Source organism: Pavona decussata, unplaced genomic scaffold, assembly GCF_977016875.1.
Source record: "Pavona decussata unplaced genomic scaffold, jaPavDecu1.1 SCAFFOLD_207, whole genome shotgun sequence".
Taxonomy (NCBI): domain Eukaryota; kingdom Metazoa; phylum Cnidaria; class Anthozoa; order Scleractinia; family Agariciidae; genus Pavona; species Pavona decussata.
Window position 1 is genome coordinate 1,555,004 of NW_028145612.1, and position 21,827 is coordinate 1,576,830.

Genomic DNA, 21,827 nt, shown 5'->3' on the forward strand with positions numbered 1-21,827 from the left:
CATGATTAAAAAAAAAACAGTTCTCCAATAGGGTCATGGCAGGTGAAGCAAGCTTTGTATTATTTGTCTCCATTCATGTCACTTTCGAACTGAAGCACAGCGCTGAGGGCGCTTGCCGGCTTATCGTAGGTCCCTCCCATACCGTGAGTGCCTCACAAAATATTGATGGGCTGAAATATTAGCCGCAGAAATCGACAGCAACTTCACTGCGTCACGCAAATTCGTAATTCGGCTTCGACTGCACCGCTGGGCCTCGTAAATTGGCAGTTAGACGCCATGATTTCGCGGATCATCTTGATAGTTGGTTCATCTCTCATCGCATTCTCAGGTCAGAACTCTCTGATGCATTTATAGAAGTTGCTGCGTAGCGTGCATGTTGATAAATGTTCACACTATAGGAAAAACTATTTGTTTAATAGTTCCGTCTAAGATAATTGCGATCGATTGACTAGCTGTTGAGTCAACTTACTTCACATCCAAAGACGTCTTGGGGTTATGCGTTCTGAGTACAACTGTAAGTAGGCTTTGTTCTAATTTTGCGTCGCGAAGTTTCCCTTTTAGAACTCTGAATCCCAGTAAGGTACGGTTTCCTTTCTTCTAATGACGGAAACACTGAAATTATAATGTCGGCGCAAAACAAACAAGTCTGGTATTGTTACTAGTGACATTAGAATTTGTCAAATGGGAAAGGATTGTTTAAGGAAGGGACTGTTCGAGGCTTTCGTATCCTTTAATTATTTTCGATATGGTAACGACAGTTCAATCGCAGAAGAGAGAACTGCACACTATATATTGAATAACAACCAAAAGGTTTCACAGTTTTACACGACTTCTGTGGCAGTTATATTTCACTCCGTAGCGCCGGCTGAATGTCTTTTTGGGGCACCAGGTCATGGGTAACTGTCGCGGCACTAATCGGATCATTCAGGAGGAATATATCCGTTCGAAAAACCTTTGAAAATTGCGTCTGAATTGTTTATTGTAGCGTTAACGCTTTCACTCCTGAGCCAAATCTCGGTTCATTTGATCTGGTTTCTACCTTTCGACTTTATGGATGATTTCAAATTCGAAGCTGTGTATTTAAAGTTTGAGCATTCATTTCAAAGCGGTACTGAGCAAGCGGTACTTTTGTGGAGATGATTATTATCTTGTACAAGGTGGTTGTAACACTTGAGTCAGTGTAGATGAGATGTAAAACGAAAACTATTGAGCATTAGTTTCTTGTTTTTACGCGAACTGAAAAATTCTTGAAGGCAGAAAAATCCCGGCCAACAGTGGAACTCGAAAATTTGGCCCAAGTTTTTTTCAAGGTGCAATTTAATTTCCTGCCTCACCATACGTAGCCAGAGACATTAATCCAGAATGTATTGATAGAGTTGTAATTTGGAGACTCTTAATGTAGAATGTACTGACAGAGTAGTAATTGGACCATCAACTGTAGATTCAATCTTCTGGCCCAAATCCTGAGGCACTGCAACGGTTCCTTATGTGAAGATTTGTTCGGATTTTCGGATTCGATTGCAAGGAGACACTAGTGTTTTCTTTGGTGAACGTGCTACTTTATAGTATCGTAACATGGGAAATTACAATTCCTTTTGCTTTCAGAGGGACAAATTGAATGGCGTTTTAAAAGCGAGCGAAAATAAGGCCAGCACAGCACGAGGTCGGAAATTCAGGAGATAAAATTCGTTTTGCTAACATTTATCGCGACTTGAATATTCAGCAAAAATAGACTGACAACTATAGTTTCCGCAATTTCCCTTGTGCAATCACATCATTTTTTCTTCAAGTTCTTTAACTTAATTTATAATCGCGTGTGTTTTTGGTTTCTACATGTCATTATTCCAAGATAACTTTTGTAAAATAATCTTTCTGTAAAATTGATAAAAATACCTTTAAAAAAGAATCAGCGAAAAAAAAAAAAAAAAAAATGGCCCAACAGACGAAACCGTACGTGTTAGCTTGTCCAAACAACCCTTGTAGGGAACCCAAAACAATATTGAAAGTCAGAAAACGACAGTCCCAACGGAGAAATTTAAGCAAATTGCCTAAACATGCAAATCGTCTGGCGTTTAGAAAGTGGAAAACCACGCGTTAAAATATACATGACGTAAAATTCAGAAATATAAGAAAACGACGATTTTTAGGGAATGATTTGTTTTCAGGGAGAACTTGTAATCGTTAGGAAATTTTGCTTTCGGAAATTGTGTGGGTTTGACGATAAAACAGTTTTCAGCACTATCGTAAAATGCCAGCTAAACGTAACAGGCAAAGGATGCCGCAAGGGGTAGGGGGTATTCGAAATTATACGGTATCCGGGTAGCAATCAAGGCAAGGATACCTCGTCCCCTTTCGTCAGTCTCCGCACGTGTTTTTCTCTCTCGTGATTCCTACTCAGCTGAAAGGCTGAAACAAAGTGAAATGAGCTTGGAATTCTTTTCAAAGTGTTACTAAACATAGTTGACATAGTTGCTGATATTACCTGGCAGCTAAACAATAACAAGCGTTTAGCTCCTTCCTTTCTTTCATTTTGTTGAAAAATTACATGTAGTCGCTGTCGCATCAGCCGGATCATAACCTGCTTCAGTTAAAGGGGCAGTGCCATTTATTTTTAGTGTCACTATGAATCGCCAAAAAATATATTTGTTTCAATGGAGTCGTTAAAATATTGTTTTAGGTTTGTTAACAATAACGCTACTAGTGCACAGAAACTACTATTTATGTTTGGCTGCGGATGCAAGTGGATTGCAACAAAATTAGCCAATTTTTTCAAGTTCTTCCTGTGTATTTTAGAGAAGTCGCTAAAAGTTGATCATGGTATGTTTTTCCTACGAGAAAAACCTTAATATTTTCTTTCCAATGTTGTAAGGGCAATTTCATGTTACAAAACAGGTTCTTTGTCAAATGTTCGAGCATTTTAGACCAAAATACAGCTAAATCATCGTGACAGTGCCCCTTGAATTACTGCTATATATCTTTTATAGTAGCTGAAAATGTTTAAGTTGGAATGCTGACGCAATACACTTCTCACAATTTGTAGATAAGGCCACTATGTCCAGTATTTTCAAGATGATTCTTCAGAGTGCCTTCAAATATTTTCAATAACGCCATGAGCGGCCATAGTGACCCTTTGCACGTGTAGTGGTCATGAAGCTGTAGAATCTAATAAAAAGTGAAAATATTCCTTCATGAATTATTAATTGAGTATTCCTGAGAAATACAAAGTTGAAGCGTGATCCTGTAAGCAAATAGTTATTTGAGACAAGTGAAGTTGGACTGCAAAGCACCAATAACTCTTTAGATCGAGTCCGAATTTTTTCGCCTAGTCACATTAACATTAAAAGCTATTCAAATCTCACCACCTTCAACGGGCTCAGGCTCGCATTCTTTCTTTTTAGAAGCAAAGTCATATAAACTGATTCAAAATTTCGAGACAGATGGGGAAGAAGACTGTATACTCTCTCTGCTTACGGCACCACCACGCAGCCGGCAAAAATAAAACTGAACAGACGAAAGCAAAGTCCTCTTCAAATATTAAGTATATGTTTAAAATAGCTCATGTCCTTTGTGTCGGGTTTTTTTGGAAAGACCAGGAAATGTTCTCACGGCTGCCATGATTTACCGACCTGTATTTAGCCTATTTACTTCGAATTTTCAGAATTTTCAAAACATGCCGGAGAACGGTAAAGTATCACGGAATTCGTATAGGCAAATCAAACGTCACGCGCGTGTAAAACACGAAATTACGCATAACGTACGGAATGAGATGTCCGGAAGTGTATCTGGCTGCGTTATTCCGCGAAGATAGCTCAGGCTTAATCTAACTTGTGTTTGTCAGGAAAATGGACCTTTCGATCCTCGGCAACCAAAATCAGGATTTGGATTCCCTGAACTTGAGGAACGCTTAGATTAAAATTAAATGCATTACGGAGTCAATGCCTTCTTAATTCTGTGAAAGAGTTCATTAATATCTTCATACAGCAGTTGGGATTTGCTTACAGATTTTAATAATAATGAAGCCGAATTTCAAACCTCCATCTTACAAAAGCGAGAGCAATTTTGAGATGAGTTTTTGTAAGGAAAAGCCTGAATCAATTTTCCTCATATCCATTTCCTCGACATTAATTGGTGATTTTGTGAACATGTAAAATAAATTGCATCAAATTATTCCGCAGTGTGGTAACAATCTCATAGATATTTTTGTCTTTCCTTTTAGAAGCTGGAAATACCACTATTACAAGCAAGAACAGCACAAACAAGTAGGCCTCATCCGTATATTAGTTTCTTTTCTTTTGTGCGTTTCAGATATCTCTGAATAACGTTTTCCAAGGCGAGGCAAACGCGGGCTATTGACTCCTAGTACCCCGTGAATTGAAAACGTTTATTATTGTAATTGCTTATTAATGCTAATCTTCAGGAAGTTCACGTCTAGTTAGCGATTTTTAACCCTCAAGTAAGAATTTCGCGAGCACATCAAAGTTGTCACAGAAGTACCCGAAGATCTTCCGATTCTTGATGACCAGTTACAGAAAAGGAGAGCTTTCCTAAGGTCACGAGGGCACCCGAAGAAATTCGGAAACTTAGTGACCAATCAGAAATAGGCAAAAATCAGTCCGAACTTTGTACAAATCACAGGGAGCCCACACAAACTATGTGACCGTTTGTATTTTGAATTTATAGAGGCAATGTATGGGAATATCGAAAATCCTCGTATTATCGTACTAGATTGCGATAGATATTCTCATTAAACATCAAAATAAACGTAGTTTTACCTTAAATGTTGTGTGTTGTCGTTCCTGAGGTTGAAGACGGCGATTTTAGCCATTTGAAAGGTTCGGCGTTGAACGTTCACTCGAGCGTAATAGAAGAGTGAGAAGGGAGGAAAACTTGTTTTGAAAGGGTTCCAGCGCCGGAGCGATTTTTCCCCCAAAAAACGCATCGCTCCGATTTCAAACTTCACAGCATAAAGGTCAAAAGATTTTCGATTCTTCTCGTACCTTCCAATCGAAAATCCATCCAAACGGCCCGGAGCTAGTCCTCGAAGAAAATCAAAATCCCACAGTATTTTCAGTGGAATGCGTAGCAAAATGTTTACGTGCCATTGTCTAACATCATCCAATCAGAAAGGGGCAATTAGCGGGACGGTTACGCATTCCACTCGCTCGAATACTGTGGGATTTTGATTTTCTTCGAGGACTAGCTCCGGGCCGTTTGGATGGATTTTCGATTGGAAGGTACGAGAAGAATCGAAAATCTTTTGACCTTTATGCTGTGAAGTTTGAAATCGGAGCGATGCGTTTTTTGGGGGAAAAATCGCTCCGGCGCTGGAACCCTTTCAAAACAAGTTTTCCTCCCTTCTCACTCTTCTATTACGCTCGAGTGAACGTTCACCACCGAACCCTTCAAATGGCTAAAATCGCCGTCTTCAACCTCAGGAACGACAACACACAACATTTAAGGTAAAACTACGTTTATTTTGATGTTTAATGCAATCTAGTACGATAATACGAGGATTTTCGATATTCCCATACATTGCCTCTATAAATTCAAAATAAAAACGGTCACATAGTTTGTATGGGCCCCCTGTGGTACAAATAAAGCCTGATTCTCAGAAGGTCCGAGATCCGGCGTCAGTAAGCGACCTGGGAACGTCTGAAAATCCGGCTGGAACAGATGTTGAGTGAAATAATTTAAAATGCAATTTGTTTTGTAATGGTTAGAAAAGTGATAGACAAATAAACCGTTATGCCGTGATAGCTTGCTAATTTAGAAACTGATATAAAGGCATTCTTCATTGAATACCTTAGATGTGTGCCTGTCACTAGGATGAAAAGCTCTGTGGATGGCGGATCAGTGTGCATGCCATATGGTTTGGACAAGGACCTATTCGAAAACGGTGGTTACTGCAAACATGTCCTTGGTAATTTACCAGTCTTTGGAAATAACGTTTACGAGCTGGATGAAAACGAAAAGAAGATACGCCGTTTTGAAGTGGTAAAACATCTCCTTGAAGGACCGCACCGGGATTCCAAATCCAAGCAGTGGATAAACAGGGGCAAATTCTTCGAGGTGCGCCAAAGCTGCCTCAAAATGGTTGATGATATATACTGCCACCATTACTTTAAACGGTGCTACATTTCGTCTAAGCCTCAACCAGTGTGCAGGGAAGCATGCGAGGAGCTTATGTTTAAAGTCTGTGATCGAGAGGTCAAGGTAGTGTCAGAATTCAATCGGGATAAAAAACTTTTCCAGGACTCGTGGCCATACAGTTGGGACTTAATCAACTGTACGACTCTGCCATCTTGGAATGAATCGAGCAATTGCTACTACCCTGACAAGATACGAGGTCAGTATAAGAAGAGCGAGTTAATAGGCCTTATCACGGTTTTCGACGCCATTTTGCCGGGTAGGCAAACAGGCTTGAAGTAACAGTGTTTGTATGGAAATCCGATGCCAAACAATTTTAAAAAATATCGCTTCCGAAAAATTCATGAATTGGAAACTTTTGGCACTAGAAAAAGGCTTTTAAGAACAAAATTGGAGGGATGTAGCTGTGACAGAAAGCGTCCAGTCGTGTTTGGAACTTTCCATACATTTGTCTGTATAGCGAACCAGCCGTGAACCGCTGCTAAAAATAGTTCGCGGGAAAAAATACAGGGAAATGTATGGAAAGTTCCAAATGGACGCTTTCTGTCACAGCTAAATCCCCTAAATTTTTTTCTTTAAATCCTTTTCCTAGTGCCAAAAGTTTCCAATTCACGAATTTTTCAGAAGCGATGTTTTATGAAAATTATTTGACATCGGATTTCCATACAAACACTGTTATTTCAAGCCTGTTTGCCTACCCGTCAAAATGACGTCGAAAACCGTGCTAAGGCCTATTGCAATGAGGGAGAGATTCAAGGATACTGCTGCCCCGGCTGAACCTAAGGCCACGCGAGTTAACCTTGGCCAAACGTTAAAAAAATAAGAAAAGTGATGTTTAAGTTAGTTGAAGATAAGGTTTTTTTCTCTGAGATCTGAAATGAAATGAAAACTTTGTCAATGTGTCGCAGCTTCTAGCGTACTAGAATCTCAAAGCTGATAAGGTTTTTGTGAGTCCGCGGGTTTACTAACTCGGTACTTTCAGGAACAATGAGGTGAATCAGTCCAGTCTCGACATTCTCAATTTAAAAACAATTAAAACTTTAGTGATTTAGTAAACTTACAGACTCACAAGAAACTTATCAGCTTTGACCTTTCAAAGTACAAGATTTATCTTTAGCCAACTTTTCTTAGTGTCGCGTTTGACCGCGGTTAAATCACTCAAGCGGTTAGTACAACGGATGCTGAAAGCCTGTTTTGGGAAAGAACAACACTTGCTTTTCTTTGTAATCCAGTGGTCATACCTTCTTTACTCATTGTTAGTTAAGCTCAACATATCCCATTTTCAGGGCCCGGCTGTTCGAAAGCCGATTAACGCAAATCCACGATTAAAAGTTAACCGAGGTTTTCAGCTCACCCGTTAAAGTTGTTTTTAAGATTTTGTTTTTAAGAACAAAGCAAAGAAGAAAAGTTAAAGTCAAAACTGAAGGACAAGAATCTTTTTGAAAAATCTCTATTGTTTAGTAGTTAAACTCGAATCAAAGTTCTCGTTAATCCAGCTTAATCGGGCTTCGAACAACTGGGCCCAGGTGTCTTTCTACAGGTATATCGTTTACCTTGTTTCTCTTAATTGAAAATACACTAACGCATTCTTTATTCAATTTTATTTCCGCTCAGAAAAACTCAATGTCTTGGAGAAAAGAGGTGGGTTTGTAACATCTAACAATATATTTCGTTATTATTTGTGTATTTCCATTCCTGACACGTTCCAGTTGTCTCTCATGGTCGAGAGGAAGCGAGAGAGATGCGCACGGGGTAAGATGGGTCCCTGTCCTAGTCTCCTCTCGACCGAACGATATCATAAGAGACGACTGGGGACGAGTCAGTTTCCATCCCAGCTATGGACAGAGGAACAGAGAGGAAATCAGCTGAGTGCACAGTCACCAGGTAAACGTGACGAGAACCCAGGGGACAAGAGAAAAATGAAAGTAACCTGTGTTACGAAATTCGAAATTGATTGCTGACCTTCATTGAGCCGTTTAAGTATGGAACAGGCTTTTACCCTTTTAATTTGAGATCCTTCAAGGCTTAGGTGAACCCACACTTCTTCGTCTGGTATTCTTGGATGATACAAACGTTTGACAGAGGTTTTTTTATTTTTATTTATTTTATTTTTTTACCTTATAACAATAACACCAGACGTGTTCATTTTTAGTTATTCAGTCTGTCCTTAGCTCAGACCTCTGTAAGATTTCATTTAATTATGTTTTAAATCCCATCCCTTGATGTCATCTTTACGCCTCGGAAGACGATGGTGTAGCAAGGTGGTAGTTACTGTCCCATCGCTTACGCGCTATTAAATATTGGCATAGCTTAGTTGTGCAGGTCACTCTCACTTGGGCCCTTAGCTCAAGGGTGGAACGTAGGCTATTGTTCTCCATCTGCTTCAGACCTGGACTGGCCTCTCTGGTTTGCTCCTGGTATGACAACAACTCCTCATCTCAGCCATCACGCCCCTTGCCAGGTGTTCTTTGGGCGAGAAATGCAAACAATCCCATCATGCGACCATAGAATTTCCTGAAGGATGTTGTTGTTTGTCGGTTGCCTTCAGGTGTGGCCGATCCACCTTCACCTTCTCTCTAGGATCTGTGTCTCAGATTTGTTTCTCGTATTGAGATTCATCCGGCGATTTCACGGTCTGAGAACTACCATATCTAACTTGTTTTTCATTCTACTGATTTAATTCTTGCGTAAAGTAGGAGTTTGGGACTATTTGTGTTTCTTGAGCCGGACGGTTCTAGACTTTCTTAGGTTTGACGTTTGTTTACTTTAGCGATTCAATGCGCTAACCAATCAGAAAACATGTTGTTTTTATCGGCCAATAAAGATTAAAACCAAACCAAAACCGATAATTAATTTTTGACTCACGCATGTTTTTCTGGTCTGGGCAGATTCTGATTGGCGCCTTGTGTCATTTGCTTTCGTTGTGATTGGTTGGTATGGTTTTAGTTTCAAGACAATAGCTTCTGTTGTAATTTACCCGTTTGTACAATTTTGTGTTATAGACTGTTTCTATGGAGATGGACGTGGTTACCGTGGCAACATAAGCACGACAGTTTCCGGCAACACATGCCAAAGGTGGAACGCACAGTGTCCCCATAAGCACAATATCACTGGAGACATGTATGAAGAGATCAGAAACAGCAGCAATTTCTGTCGCAATTCAGGGGGATTCAGCTTGAAGGGCCCGTGGTGCTTCACCACAAATAGAACCGTGCGATGGGAGTTCTGTAATGTGTCTACATGTGCAAAGGAACGTAAGTAGATTTACCCTGGCTCTAGGGGTCCCTGAGACTAAAGATAAATCGCGTTCACGGTTTATGGACTCGCAACCCTCGGTACCAACACTCGCACGCAGCCGTATTTCTGAAAAAAAAAACAAAACAAAACAAAACAAAACAAAAAAAACAAAAAGAAAACCAAAAAAAAAAAAAAAAAGAAAAGAAAAAAACACTTCTGCTAGTCTGGTTAATGTGGATTGGCCCAGATTAAGTAACTCTAAAAGTTTCTGCTTTCCATGGAGGAACGATTAGAAACAAAAAATCACCTCAGGGAAATGTTTTTTGTCAGCTTTCCTACGACCCTTTAAGCTACGACATGTCTATCCCTCTCTTCGTTCTCCATGTTTTTCCTGTACCTTTGGCTGAGAGAGTTTGCTCAAACATCAAGACATTGCTCCCTCCTTATCATGTAAATTTGACCTAGTCGAGAAATTGTAGGGAAAATCAGGTGCTGATTAACTCGGATGTTTAATTTGATTTTTCCCACAAGTTTAAAATCCATCTTGAAGAGGAAAACAAACATTACCTTTTCAAACAGAACTATTTCAGGTTCGAAGACACGCGTCGAGAAAGATACTTTCAAAGTCATGTATTATTCAGTAAGTGACACAGGCATACTCGGAAAAAAAATCCGAGTGTAATTATCTTGAGTCGAACCTAAGACCTTCCGATTACTAGCTCGGATGCTCTACCACTGAGCTACAAGAGACTCGTGGGAGCTAAGGCCATTAAACTAGGTTCATGGGACAAACATCCTGCATACTGCTAAGATTGGAATGTCATGTGTGGCATATATTGTATTTTTTCCGAGTATGCCTGTGTCACTTACTGAATAATACATCATTTTCATTTATTTACCAGGCTTAAAATATTCCATTACATTTACTCCACTTTCAAAGTCGTTTTCTGTTCTTCCAGATAGCTAAAGGACATTTTAAAAGGCATAATTGTGTAAGCAATTATTTAAGTCACACAAATTCTTGGACGGCAATCTAAACTAGTTTTCTTCGAATGTCCGACCTGTTGTTGACGTATCAAAAATGAAAGACGGCCTTATTTTACACTCCAAAACAACACGTTTGTCCCTCAAAAAACAACAAGAAACAGTTTTTTTTAATATTGCCAAGGTTTGAAGTGATTTATCACCAAAGTCCCTTAAAACAAAAACAAAAAAAACAGCTTTTCCATGTTGCCAAGGTTTAAAGTGATTTACCAAAGAAAACTTACGTCATCCACCACCGAAGAATGACTGCACTTCGAAAGGCCTTCCGAACAGACATCACCCCAGGGAACTACACCGAGATAAGAACTTCAACAAGTTTTGTTTTAATTCCATTGAAGCAAAATCACTGCACTGTAAATAACACGGGGTAATATATAAGACAAGAATTTCACTCTCACCACCACATCACCGACGATATGGCCACTTACGATCCAAGAGCAGAATTTACCATAAATATGCACTTTGTGATTTCATGTTTGGGTGTTACGTTTGTCAAATCGCACCCTTTATATCCCAAGGGCTACTCCCTTACAGAAAGGAACACAAATACAGAGAGAATGCCCAAGCTGTTAGAATCTGCAATTGTTTCTTCTTTGTTCTACAGCCCCTTCAAGTCCACCTGCAGATTTCCGAGGACACAACTCGAGCTCGACAAGTATTCAAATCTTTTGGGGAGATGTACCAAAGTCGTCCGTAAATGGAATTCTTCTTGGATTCCACGCAGCTTGTGAGAGACACAACTCGTCAAACAGACATTTCGAGGTTTTAGGGACTGGAGAACGTCACTGGGAGTTCAAAGGACTTGAAAAATACATGAATTATAGCTGTTATTTGAGGGCTTTCAACAGCTTTGGGAATGGTAATTGGAGTGAAGAACTGGTGATTTCAACTGATGAGGATGGTATGTTCTTAATAGAGATAATAGATTTTTTTCTTCCTTTATATTATTATCGTCCCATTTTACGCCTTCCCACGTTGCTTAAAAATTCTTTTACGATTACTTATGTTGTGCATGTTACGTCTCTATTGAAGGACTCGAACTTGAAAGTGACTGATGATCAGTCGAAATCTGTCGTTCGTTTTTTAGAGTTTATCACCAAATGAATCTCAAAGAATTTACGTACTTGAAATTAAATCAAGTGAAATAAATTATGAAAAACGTCAAATAGGCATTTTAACTGACAATATAACGCGTATTGCGGTAAGTGATTAACTGAGTCCATCCGGCTAATTGACTCGCTGGAAAAGACAAACTGACTGAGTTACTAATTCACTTGACTAACCATACGTACTTAACTGAGGGATTGGCTATGAACCTTGCAAACGTCAAATTTGGTAGCAATGGTGCTACAATTTATGTGGGAAGGGCCGCGACCGTGCACAATCCTTTGTTTCAACGTTTATACCACCGGGCTGAATATCTTAACAGGAAAGTTTCTATTGGTCAGTTGCTCCAACACATTTCAAAATCTATTGTGAATCATTGTGGTTTGTGCACGGTCAAGGCGTAAAATGCTAACAAAAACATCTAACAAAGAAGTTTGCCTGGCTTCTAAACCACTGCCTTCTCAACTATGGACTAACTGATTACTTGGTGATCGATTGACTTTGACCCTTCAACTATGGACTGACTGACAAACCGACCGTGGGATTCACTAACTATCGAGCATTTAGAAAGTGGGAATTTGTTTTGTAGTACCCGGTGCTCCTCCTGAAAGTTTAAAGGCCTGGAATCTAAGCTCTACCAGTGTTCACGTGCAATGGGAGCCAATACCCGCCGAAGAACGTCACGGAAAAATACTGGGATATCAAGTGGAAATAAAAGCAGAGCAAGACAAGTCTGGGCGGAGTAAACCGACATCAAACTACACAAACGCAAGATCACTGGAGTTCAGTGGACTTAAGAAATACTCCGAGTTTGCGATAAGTGTTTGTGCGCTGACTCGGCGAGGAAGAGGACCAACTTGCGCTTTATCTGTGAAAACTGATGAGGATGGTAAGAACACACAATCCGGCGCATGGTTTATACGTTTTAAAACCACTTGTCATCTGCTATTAGCCTTTTGTCTCGCTTTCAAAGCAGGGAGTGTATATCAGGCCTTTATAACGCGAGCACGAGGACAAAAAGAAAGAAAGCAGTCAGCTTAATGGCTCTCTGTATGCTTCCCAATTTGATCTTTGACCAGAGTTTTTTTCCCTTCATTTATAAGTCCTGTAGTTGCGATATTCCACAAAGAAAACAATCATCATTTTGCCATAAGCCGAGTACAACCTTTCCTTAAAACAAAATAGCACATTCAATTCGAAAATTGTTTCTTTACCTGAATTCACCTCCTTCGTTTGTTGAAAAATCCTCGCATACTTAAAGGTAACGGGAATCTTATCATTGCTAGTTCCAGACCGCCCTCCAACAGAAATATCAGTAGTTAGCCTGGGAACAAATACGGTGCTTGTCAACTGGAGCCCAGTTCCCCAGGAATACACCAATGGAAAGGTGCTTGGATACAAAGTGCTTTACGGTCACGTGAACGATACATCACATGCTAACATCACCGTAGCAGATACACGTAAACAGATTGATGGATTGAAATCCAACACGAACTACAGCTTCCAGCTACTTGCATTTACGGCCAAGGGCGATGGTGCTGTCAGTACCAACTACTTCGCTAAAACTAATCCAGGTATTAAAGGTTTTATCAAGAAAAATTGTGTTACTTTGCGAGGAAAGTGACCATTTCTTGAGACACTGACTGGGATTTATCACATATACAACGAACGTCGCGCTACACGAAGTAGAACCGACTTCTACTTGCCGCAACGTTTCGTGCAACTTATGTGAGAACAAAATTGCTAGACAAGTTGCAGGCAAAAGTGCCAAGTTAAGTGTAGCACAGGCTTCCGTACATCATTAACTGTCTTATCGAAAGCCGATACTCTTCATTTTAAAGGCCACTTTTTCAAATCCCTTGAAGTAATAACAGACATCTGCTCAAAAACAATATTTTTTCATATATCCCAATACCTTAAAGCAGTGTTTCAAGTATTGAAAAATTTCTAAAACGATAGGGATTAGCTAACTTTGAAAGCAGCACGAGAGGGGCGCAGTGCAATTTTACCACAATGCCTTCTTTTCATGCAAAATGTATTCACGTAAGATATGGTTAGAATACAACTGGTTTTGTTCTTAACTTCCGTGATTTTCATTTAGTAATTTTTTTTTTATTTTATTCTCAGACCCCGTCAATGGAGGACATTACAAACCACAAAGCAGCGCAACAGGTACCACAGCGTTTAATATTACTCACACTGGACTGTTTTACTAAACACTTTTTCTACATTAAAGTGCTCTGCATTATCTTAAGTTGCGTTGGAGGGTTGAGGTCTAGTCAGAGCAAGTGGTCATTTTCGTCTAGTCAACACAGAAGCGGTTGACTGGATTTGTCTTTTTATGTTCCAGGAACAAGGACCATAATTGTGGCTGCTGTGTTTACCAGTATAGTTGCCTTTGGAGCAGTTTTCCTGGTGATTTACTTTGTCAGAAAGAGACGTTCATCGAACGCCAACGATGGAACTAGTAAGTGTTTTAAATGGCTGCTCAATAGAGATATCGCCGTAAGGGACTCAAAAGGGTTTTTTGCCTCTCGTTCATTACATTCCATTTGTACCTACTTTCATATCTACTTCTCTACGCCTTTCGTTTTCTGAAATTCTCCATCAAGCTGGTTTTGGCGTTTCTGAACAGTTCCTCTCTATTGTCAGTTGGGGTAGGTATTAACGTTTGTTAAGGCTGAAAACATGCAGGAACAACTTCCAACGATCTACTCATATTAGCATTTACAATTTTCGTTCACATATTCACCTCCTCGTAAATGTAGACCCTCGTAGACTTTTGGGAGCAAACCATCAGGCTCAAACTATCCCCTATATAGTTAATTTCACAAGGTTTGTGGCCTACATCGCCTTGCGCCCAAAGTAATCATTCCTGCAAATCACGAGTGATTTTTTTATTTTTGCAAATCACAAGTGATGAAAGAAAAAAATCTGAGAATTGAAAGTAACACGTTATAATCGCTGCCTAACACACGTAACTGGGATTAACTTGTTTTGGGTTTGCTCATGATCATTTTACAAACTTTGCGAAAGGATTTTGAAGCCATTACTAAAGTTCAGCAAACAAAGTAAACACAACATGAGAAACAAGAGAAAACAAAGCAAAAGCACTCCATCAAAAACTGCATTATTTACTTTCCAGCCGTAGGTTGCACACCCTACGCCATTTCACCAGCAGACTGGCTTCAAACAATTATCGCGGCCTCTCATGCCCATGGATACGAGACACTGGATGACGACAATGTTCCCGATACCTCTCGACAACCACTTTACATCAACATTGCCCCCGATGGCTCACTGGACCTTCCAGAGCACCTGCGGAATATTGTTTTGGAATTTGAGCAGTCTTACGAAAACACACATTATAAGAGGTTGAACAGGTGCGTAAAATACCTGACCAAAAACTTCGGTGACTTCTCCTGAAAGCAAAGCCAGATTCAGTGTTTTTCTTTCAAAGGATGAGTTTACCAGTTGGCGTGAGTTCCGCGGGGTGTGCTACACCAGAAACTGTGAAATGTAACATTTCTGCAGTTTCATCCTCTCATAGTTGGGGTCCTAAGACCCTCTCACCTCTCTCATAGCTATAATATTGATGTTCGCAACAGTGCTGAGCAAAGTATTGACATCCGTAGCATGAAAATTGAAAACTCAACTACCGTCTCTCTGGCTTGCTTCAGTCGAAGTTTTGATCACCTTTCTTAAAAGCATTCAAACATAAATCTTCTCATAAGCTAAGTGTTTTGATTTTCATTCTGTGCTACATAGTGAACGACTCTAGTCGCATTAATAAATCGGCCATTGAACTGCTTGACAGAATGACCAGAAAGGAGAGCGAAGGTAGAAAAGGGGAGGTGTGGGCCAGAACAGCGAGGGGGTGCGTCATAACATTGTGGACCGTTGTATAACTTTAATCTCCCTAAAGGGGATGTACGTCCTCTTTTGCATCACGAAATATACCCTCTTCGCGGATTTTTGCAGCATGTGGATACTTCACCAAGTCCCTTCTTTTCTGAAATAAAGTGTTTGTTTATTTAATACATTTGCTGTAAAGTGTTGTTCTTAGTTTCTAATAGAAAGAGTAGACAAAAGACTATAAAAAAACTGCCAAAACATTCAAAATGATGACACTTTCGTAAAATCCAGAAAGAGGTAGAAGAAGTTGCCATCCGGGATCATGTGAGAGGTCCGAAGGTTTAAATACAGCAGGCCATACCACAATATAAATACTACTGTGTAACCAAGTGCTAATTCTTTTTACGACTCCCATTGGATTTTAATCATTAACGTTTTGTAAGTCTTTTTGTTTCTTTTTGTGGTCGGTATTTGTTTTCCATCTCATCCTCCACTCATTCTAATATTTTCCCCTCAAGATTGAAGCATGAATTAATCAATGGGATCTTCTATTTTCCTCAGGAGACGACGATCTCTTGGAGGAGCAGTGGACGACCATGGGCGCCCCATATATGACAACCTGCAAAGAGTGATCTCCCCCACTGCTGCAGACCAAAGGAAAAGCTTCAACCAAGAGGCATCAAGGATGATTGCTGCAGAGTCTTCTAAAGAGCACACGCAACACCACTCTATTGATCTAGGCGAGCTCGAAAGGTTTGTACAGACTCTTCAGGGTGATCTATGCAGCATCGACACGATGGATATGCCTGGAATGGGACACGCAAAGAGTTGCCATCGCCGCCGCTTCTCTGTTGACCTGGGTGAGGTAAGAGAGTTCATTGCTCTCAGAGAGATAAGGGCATCTGCCGCAACTGAGGGCACATCATTGGATGATGAACAGGCTGACCTGCAAGAGGAAGGTCAAAACAATATAAGTTGTTAAGACTCCGCTATCGTATTAACTAAAAGAAACAACTACCATTAAACAGTATTTCGTAGATAGAGTTGAAGAGAACTGCTCTTACAACAGTTTGGTGGGGTTCATCTTAGTGCTATCATTAACATTTTAAGATAAAAACGTTTCGAGGAGTACATTGTACAACCCAAATTTGTAATGCAGCTATAGTATCCATTGACGGTAATGTTTTTCATTTGCCCAGTGTTAGAACTAATTGGGATAAACAGCGGTTAGCTTTTCATGTCATTAAACACTGGAACAATTTAAGTAATGATATTAGGAACTGTGAGTTTTTGTTGAGATTTAATGTAAATATGTAACTAGTTGACCATATTTACGTAAATATACAGCTGTTTCGAGAAAGGTTGTCCAAAAAAAAGCATAAAAGCGTACGCGACAATGCCGAAAGGTAGTCTGGGAAATACCCAATAAATTTCAATAACAGCTGAGAATCCATATTGCCCGCCATCTCAAGTGTGCTGTCAGTCAAGGCAGACTACTTCCCAGACTACCTTTCGGTATTGACGCGTATGCCTTTACGCTTTTCTTGGACAACCTTTGTCGAAACAGCCGTATATACATACGAAAATATGTAACTAGTTGACTATATTTTTAAATTTGATGTGTATTTGTTTTCTTTTGTTTCAATGTAATTTACTAGTGGCGTGAAATAAAAAAATAACAAGATTTAAATCCACTTATCTTTGTAGTACATGAATTACTTTTATTATCACCTTTCTTTACTTTGTGTATTATTTTTGTTCATTTCTCGGTTATTGTTGTTAGTTTTCTGTCGATGGGTTGTTGTTATTGTAATTTAAATATTCTACCCAGAACCTCCTTGAAAACCACTTTGTGAAGAGCTTTCCGGTGAAACATTGATTAATTATAGTAAAAATAATATTGAGGAAGAACGAAAACTGAATAGTTGATTAAGTCTCATTGCAAATTAATAAATAAATACTTTTATTATTACGATGAGAAAGCCCTAACTAATGACTTGACTTAGCTGAAAATGCATTTTAAAAACACTGTGTACAAATTAGTATTAGTGCCTCTCGGAAATCACAGATTTCGGAAGGGTGTTTTGGTTAGGGACAGACGAAATTCTAGTACATGCTTCCTTCAGGCTTTATTGGTAGTTTGTGCACTTCAGTTATTTGTACAGGTTGCAGACTAGTAGCTTTGTTACATGTATACTTCTATTCTAAATTTTCACGGCACCAGAAGGTGTCTTTGTTGGGTTGTCAAGCACTGTTACAACTGTATGTGATATTACACAAATAAAATTAACATTTGTTTCTTAATAATTCAAGCCGTGAGTGCATTTTTTTTACAGAAAAATATGATGCATCTTTATAATTCAGCTGCATCTTTCAACACACCCGCTGATTTGTGAGGGAGGAGAAGAGGGAGGGAATTCAAAATAATACTGAAGACCAACTATGATTATAAATTACTACTATAATCCCATATGTAATACACAATGTAAATGAGTTTTAAACACCAGAGTTCAAGATAGATGTATGCATGATACAGACATTTACATGTAACTTGAACTCTGGCATTAAAAACTCAAGCAGTAATGTACATGTATCTACCATCTGCTGTCTAACATGTCTCAACCTATTTGGAAATGTAACAAATACAAAATTATTGTAAGCTGGGTTTTGCCATTAAAAATTTGTATCACTGAAAAGGGCAGTGCAGTTTATACATGCGTTAGAGGCTAAAGGTTTAACCATGTAGTTCCATTACATGTATCAACATAGAGCATGCATATATATGTATGTACAACATGTACAGCCATATATACAATTGACACATGTATACGGCATTTAACAATAATATTATTATTCCATGAGGGCGTTGGATACAAGTTGGCTATAATTACCTCATATTCAACAAGCGCAAGTGGAATAACTCTTCTACTAAAAACAACCACAAAAACGCGCTAAATCTTGCTGACTTAGTGATATTTTCTTTTCCCCCTGAGGCGTTAACTCTTGCCATATTTGTACGGCAGGGTACCATAATGCCATGGCTGCTAATTACCCATCAAAACTCTGGAACTGCATTTAATCCAATGAGTCAGTTTTTAATAAATGTGTACATGTATATTGTTTATGTCTATCATGCACACCTATCATGCCTATCATGCTGCCAGCATGTAGCATCCTGCTAGGTGCTCAGAGGTAACCATGGCAAATCAGTCCGAGTCCCCGACCCATGAACCAGTCACACTGAGAGGCTCAGTGGGAAACCTATCATACTTAACAGCAAAGTTATACATACCCTACAGGGAGGGAGGGTGGGGCATGAAAAAAAAAATTCCCCAAACGAATAGCGAGCGATTGCATAGCAACGTGCAGTTCCAGAAACTATCCATACCCCCCCCCCTCCCCCACCGAAGGTTTTCTTGTTTTGTACCCTCTCCCCCCCCCCCCCCCCCCCAAGGAAGTTTCAGTTCAACTTCATACTTTGCTTCTAAATTTTTGGCTTTTAATAGCAGGCAAAGCAGTTTTCCCTGAAATTTTCGGAGGGTTCCCCTGCATAAAACTTTGCAGATGGACTGCTGACCAGCCCTTGGCCCAACTTTAACTTAGCCTAAATGATATTTAGCCACAGTTAACAACTAAAGGAAATTTAAGCCATGAAAATTACATGTACATCTCATGTAATTTATAGATGTTCCTTATTCTTACCTCTCATTGGTTCAGTAATCCTGTCCGATCTATAAAATACCCATTCTTCACAAGCTGCTCATAAAGACTTCTGCAATTGTGTGAAAGGAACTCCTCTATTTTGCCAGGCATGGGAATTTCACATTCAACACCTGAAAAGCAATCAAATTCTCAAAGCTTTTTAAAACCCTTCTCTAATAAGCCTCTTTAATGTAACTACCTCGCATAAATTTTGCAATCGTAAATAAATAAAAAAAAATATGTACAGTCAAATGCAAGCCAAAAAGTTTTGAAGGTGAATAAAATAATAAGGCACTGCAGCTTTTATACTCTTAAGAAGTCTTATTAAAAGGAAAACATGACAAACTCAAATGTTAATATGACATCATGGTGAATACAATCTGAAGAGAATGTGAAAATAACAGTTGGGGAGTTGAGGAAAATCAGTGATCATAATGCACTGATTGTAGGCCTATTTTAAACTAATCAAGACTTGTATTGTTTTTAATTTCTGTTGCCCCTGCACATTTATCACCCATGTACTACAAACAGTCCCTCAATTTTTTGTGCTGAAATTGATCCCAGTAATGGCCAGCTGAATATTTTAGTGCAAAAAATACAGGGACTATTCACAGTGTTAATGTGTGTGAGCAACCAAAAATCTATACAAAAGATCTTGGGTATTGTGTTTATGATCAGTACGGAGGGTTCCTGAGGGTCTGAGTTTCTTCCCAGTCTGACGCCTGAGCTTTTGTCACACCCAATACACTGCAAATATTTTAAGCTAACACTGTGGTCAATAGGTTACTGTCAGCTCAAGAAAATGTTCCTCATGAGGGTAAAAAACCAACAGCTCGTGGGTGGTAAGCTGGAAGTGGGAGATGGCTACTATGTAAGGGAACAATTTCATACTCCATTGATTTTGGAATTATTGCTTCTGTGTAAGCTTACTGTTTCTGGCTTTTGGTCATTGCTCTTGCATACCAGTATGTCAGGACAGAACCCAGTTTGGGGAAGGGGACAGGAAATCTTAACCTCTCACTTTTAATCCAGGCGTACATGTAGTCAATCGATAAACTGTCAATAGCAATCAATATCAGTCGAAGATTGATATCGATTTCTGATACCACTTGATGAGAATCGATAAAGAAAAAAGTTCTGAGTTGGAAATCAATAAGGATTGGTTTATCGATTGTTATCAATTACCATCCATTTTTATCGGAAACTATTTTAATTTGTCAATTTCTACAAGTTAAAGATTGACACGATGTAAATTTCTATGGTTTTATTGAGCCAATGTTCAATTGTGGATATGCAATTTGCAAATATCAACAAGCTGATACCAAAAGAACAAGAACAATAACAGAAACAATTTCAATTGGTATTTCAATAATTAAAAAGAAGAGGAAGTTGCAGCCAAAGTAGCGGTGTGCAACCCTCTAGCCTCCTTTTAGCAACACCATAAATATGAAGCAAAATAAACAACAAAATCAGTGTTTTTATAATTTCAGTTATTGAATTAAGAAAGAAGTGTAATAATAAAATACTCCTCCAGGGACTGTCTGGGATTAGTGATTGTTATCGATTACTGTCAATTGCTATCGATAATATTATAATCTCAATCAAATCAATCGATAATAAATTTTTTCTATGAGTTCGATTGTTATTGATTACCGATTTCAATCAATATCAATTGGTGATTGATTTTGATTGATATTGATTGATTTCCAATATTGATTCTTTCGATTGACTATGCCTGGTATTTATCCCATTTCTTAGTAGATCTGCCTCGTAATGCTGTTCTCATTGCAAAATATTGTGTCTGCTAGGTAGTTTTCCTGTGTTTTGTCATCTCACAAAATTAATTCCAGTTTATACCTCATTTGTCACTTCCTGATTATCCTGGCTTCAACACCCACCTCCAACCCCACCTCCACCCCCACCCCCAACACAGACACACACACACAGTTTGATCAGTATCTGTGAATTTGAACCATTTCTGACGATAAATCTTGAAAAACATTTAGGGTTGAAACAGGTCAATGCCCTCATGTCATGTTGAACTTTCCGTATCCCGAAATAAAGCTGAATGAAGACAACAATTCAAGGAATTTAGTAATTAATAACCATTAAAGCTTATAAATACCAAGAATTCTTGCGGTTTTCTGGATTGTTTCACGAGCCAGGTGGATATCCTTTTCACTTGATACAACGATCTCCAGCTCTCCAACCTGATAACCAAAACTGGCTTGATCCAAGTCAATTGTTACTCCGTTCGGCATCTCATAAACGGACCGATGCGTATTGAAACATGCAAGTTGCTTACATGAGGTTTTCTGAATAAATTCCTCAACACTACGGTGATGAGAATTTTCGTCAGCTTTCGAATGATAATCCGTCAGTCTTCGAGAGAGTTCATTGACGATTTCCCTTTCATCTTCAATCTCAACGTTGCTTTCGATCCCGCGATGGCAATTTTTCGATTTCTGGAGTTTGTTCCCATTTCTGATTACGTTTCCTCAACCAACAACCCGACAAAGTTAGCTCGTGGTTAAGCGCGTCAAAATAAACATCAGAGAACGTAATTTCTTGCAGCAGCCTTGCTCCCTTCTTGTTCAGAATCTCTTTAAAGTTAGGAGGCATGCGAAACTTTCTTTCCACTTCAAACTTCATGGTTGTATGTTCACTTTCGCCGTGCGAATCTGCCGCCATATTTAAATTGGGACGACAGAGGCTCACGGGAAGAGTGCAATGAC

The 21,827-nt window shown here is 39.2% G+C and overlaps 1 protein-coding gene and 1 pseudogene across 2 annotated transcripts; one reads left to right on the top strand and one right to left on the bottom strand.

Moving 5' to 3' along the window:
- Positions 1 to 70: 70 nt before the first annotated feature.
- LOC146460834 (uncharacterized) lies at positions 71 to 18,086 on the top strand. Its single transcript, XM_085087517.1, has 12 exons — positions 71 to 328; positions 4,217 to 4,259; positions 5,808 to 6,346; positions 7,762 to 7,788; positions 9,150 to 9,401; positions 11,033 to 11,329; positions 12,125 to 12,424; positions 12,822 to 13,109; positions 13,663 to 13,707; positions 13,886 to 14,002; positions 14,681 to 14,918; positions 15,952 to 18,086. Exons 1-12 carry the CDS (start codon positions 277 to 279, stop codon positions 16,370 to 16,372), a joined length of 2,619 nt encoding a protein of 872 aa, XP_084943643.1. The 5' UTR covers positions 71 to 276; the 3' UTR covers positions 16,373 to 18,086.
- On the bottom strand, positions 16,195 to 21,789 carry LOC146460835 (thiamine-triphosphatase-like; annotated as a pseudogene). Its single transcript, XR_014857521.1, has 3 exons — positions 21,218 to 21,789; positions 19,093 to 19,223; positions 16,195 to 16,331 (listed from the first exon to the last, which is right to left on the bottom strand). The product of XR_014857521.1 is annotated as a thiamine-triphosphatase-like (transcript).
- Between the last annotated feature and the right edge of the window lie 38 nt (positions 21,790 to 21,827).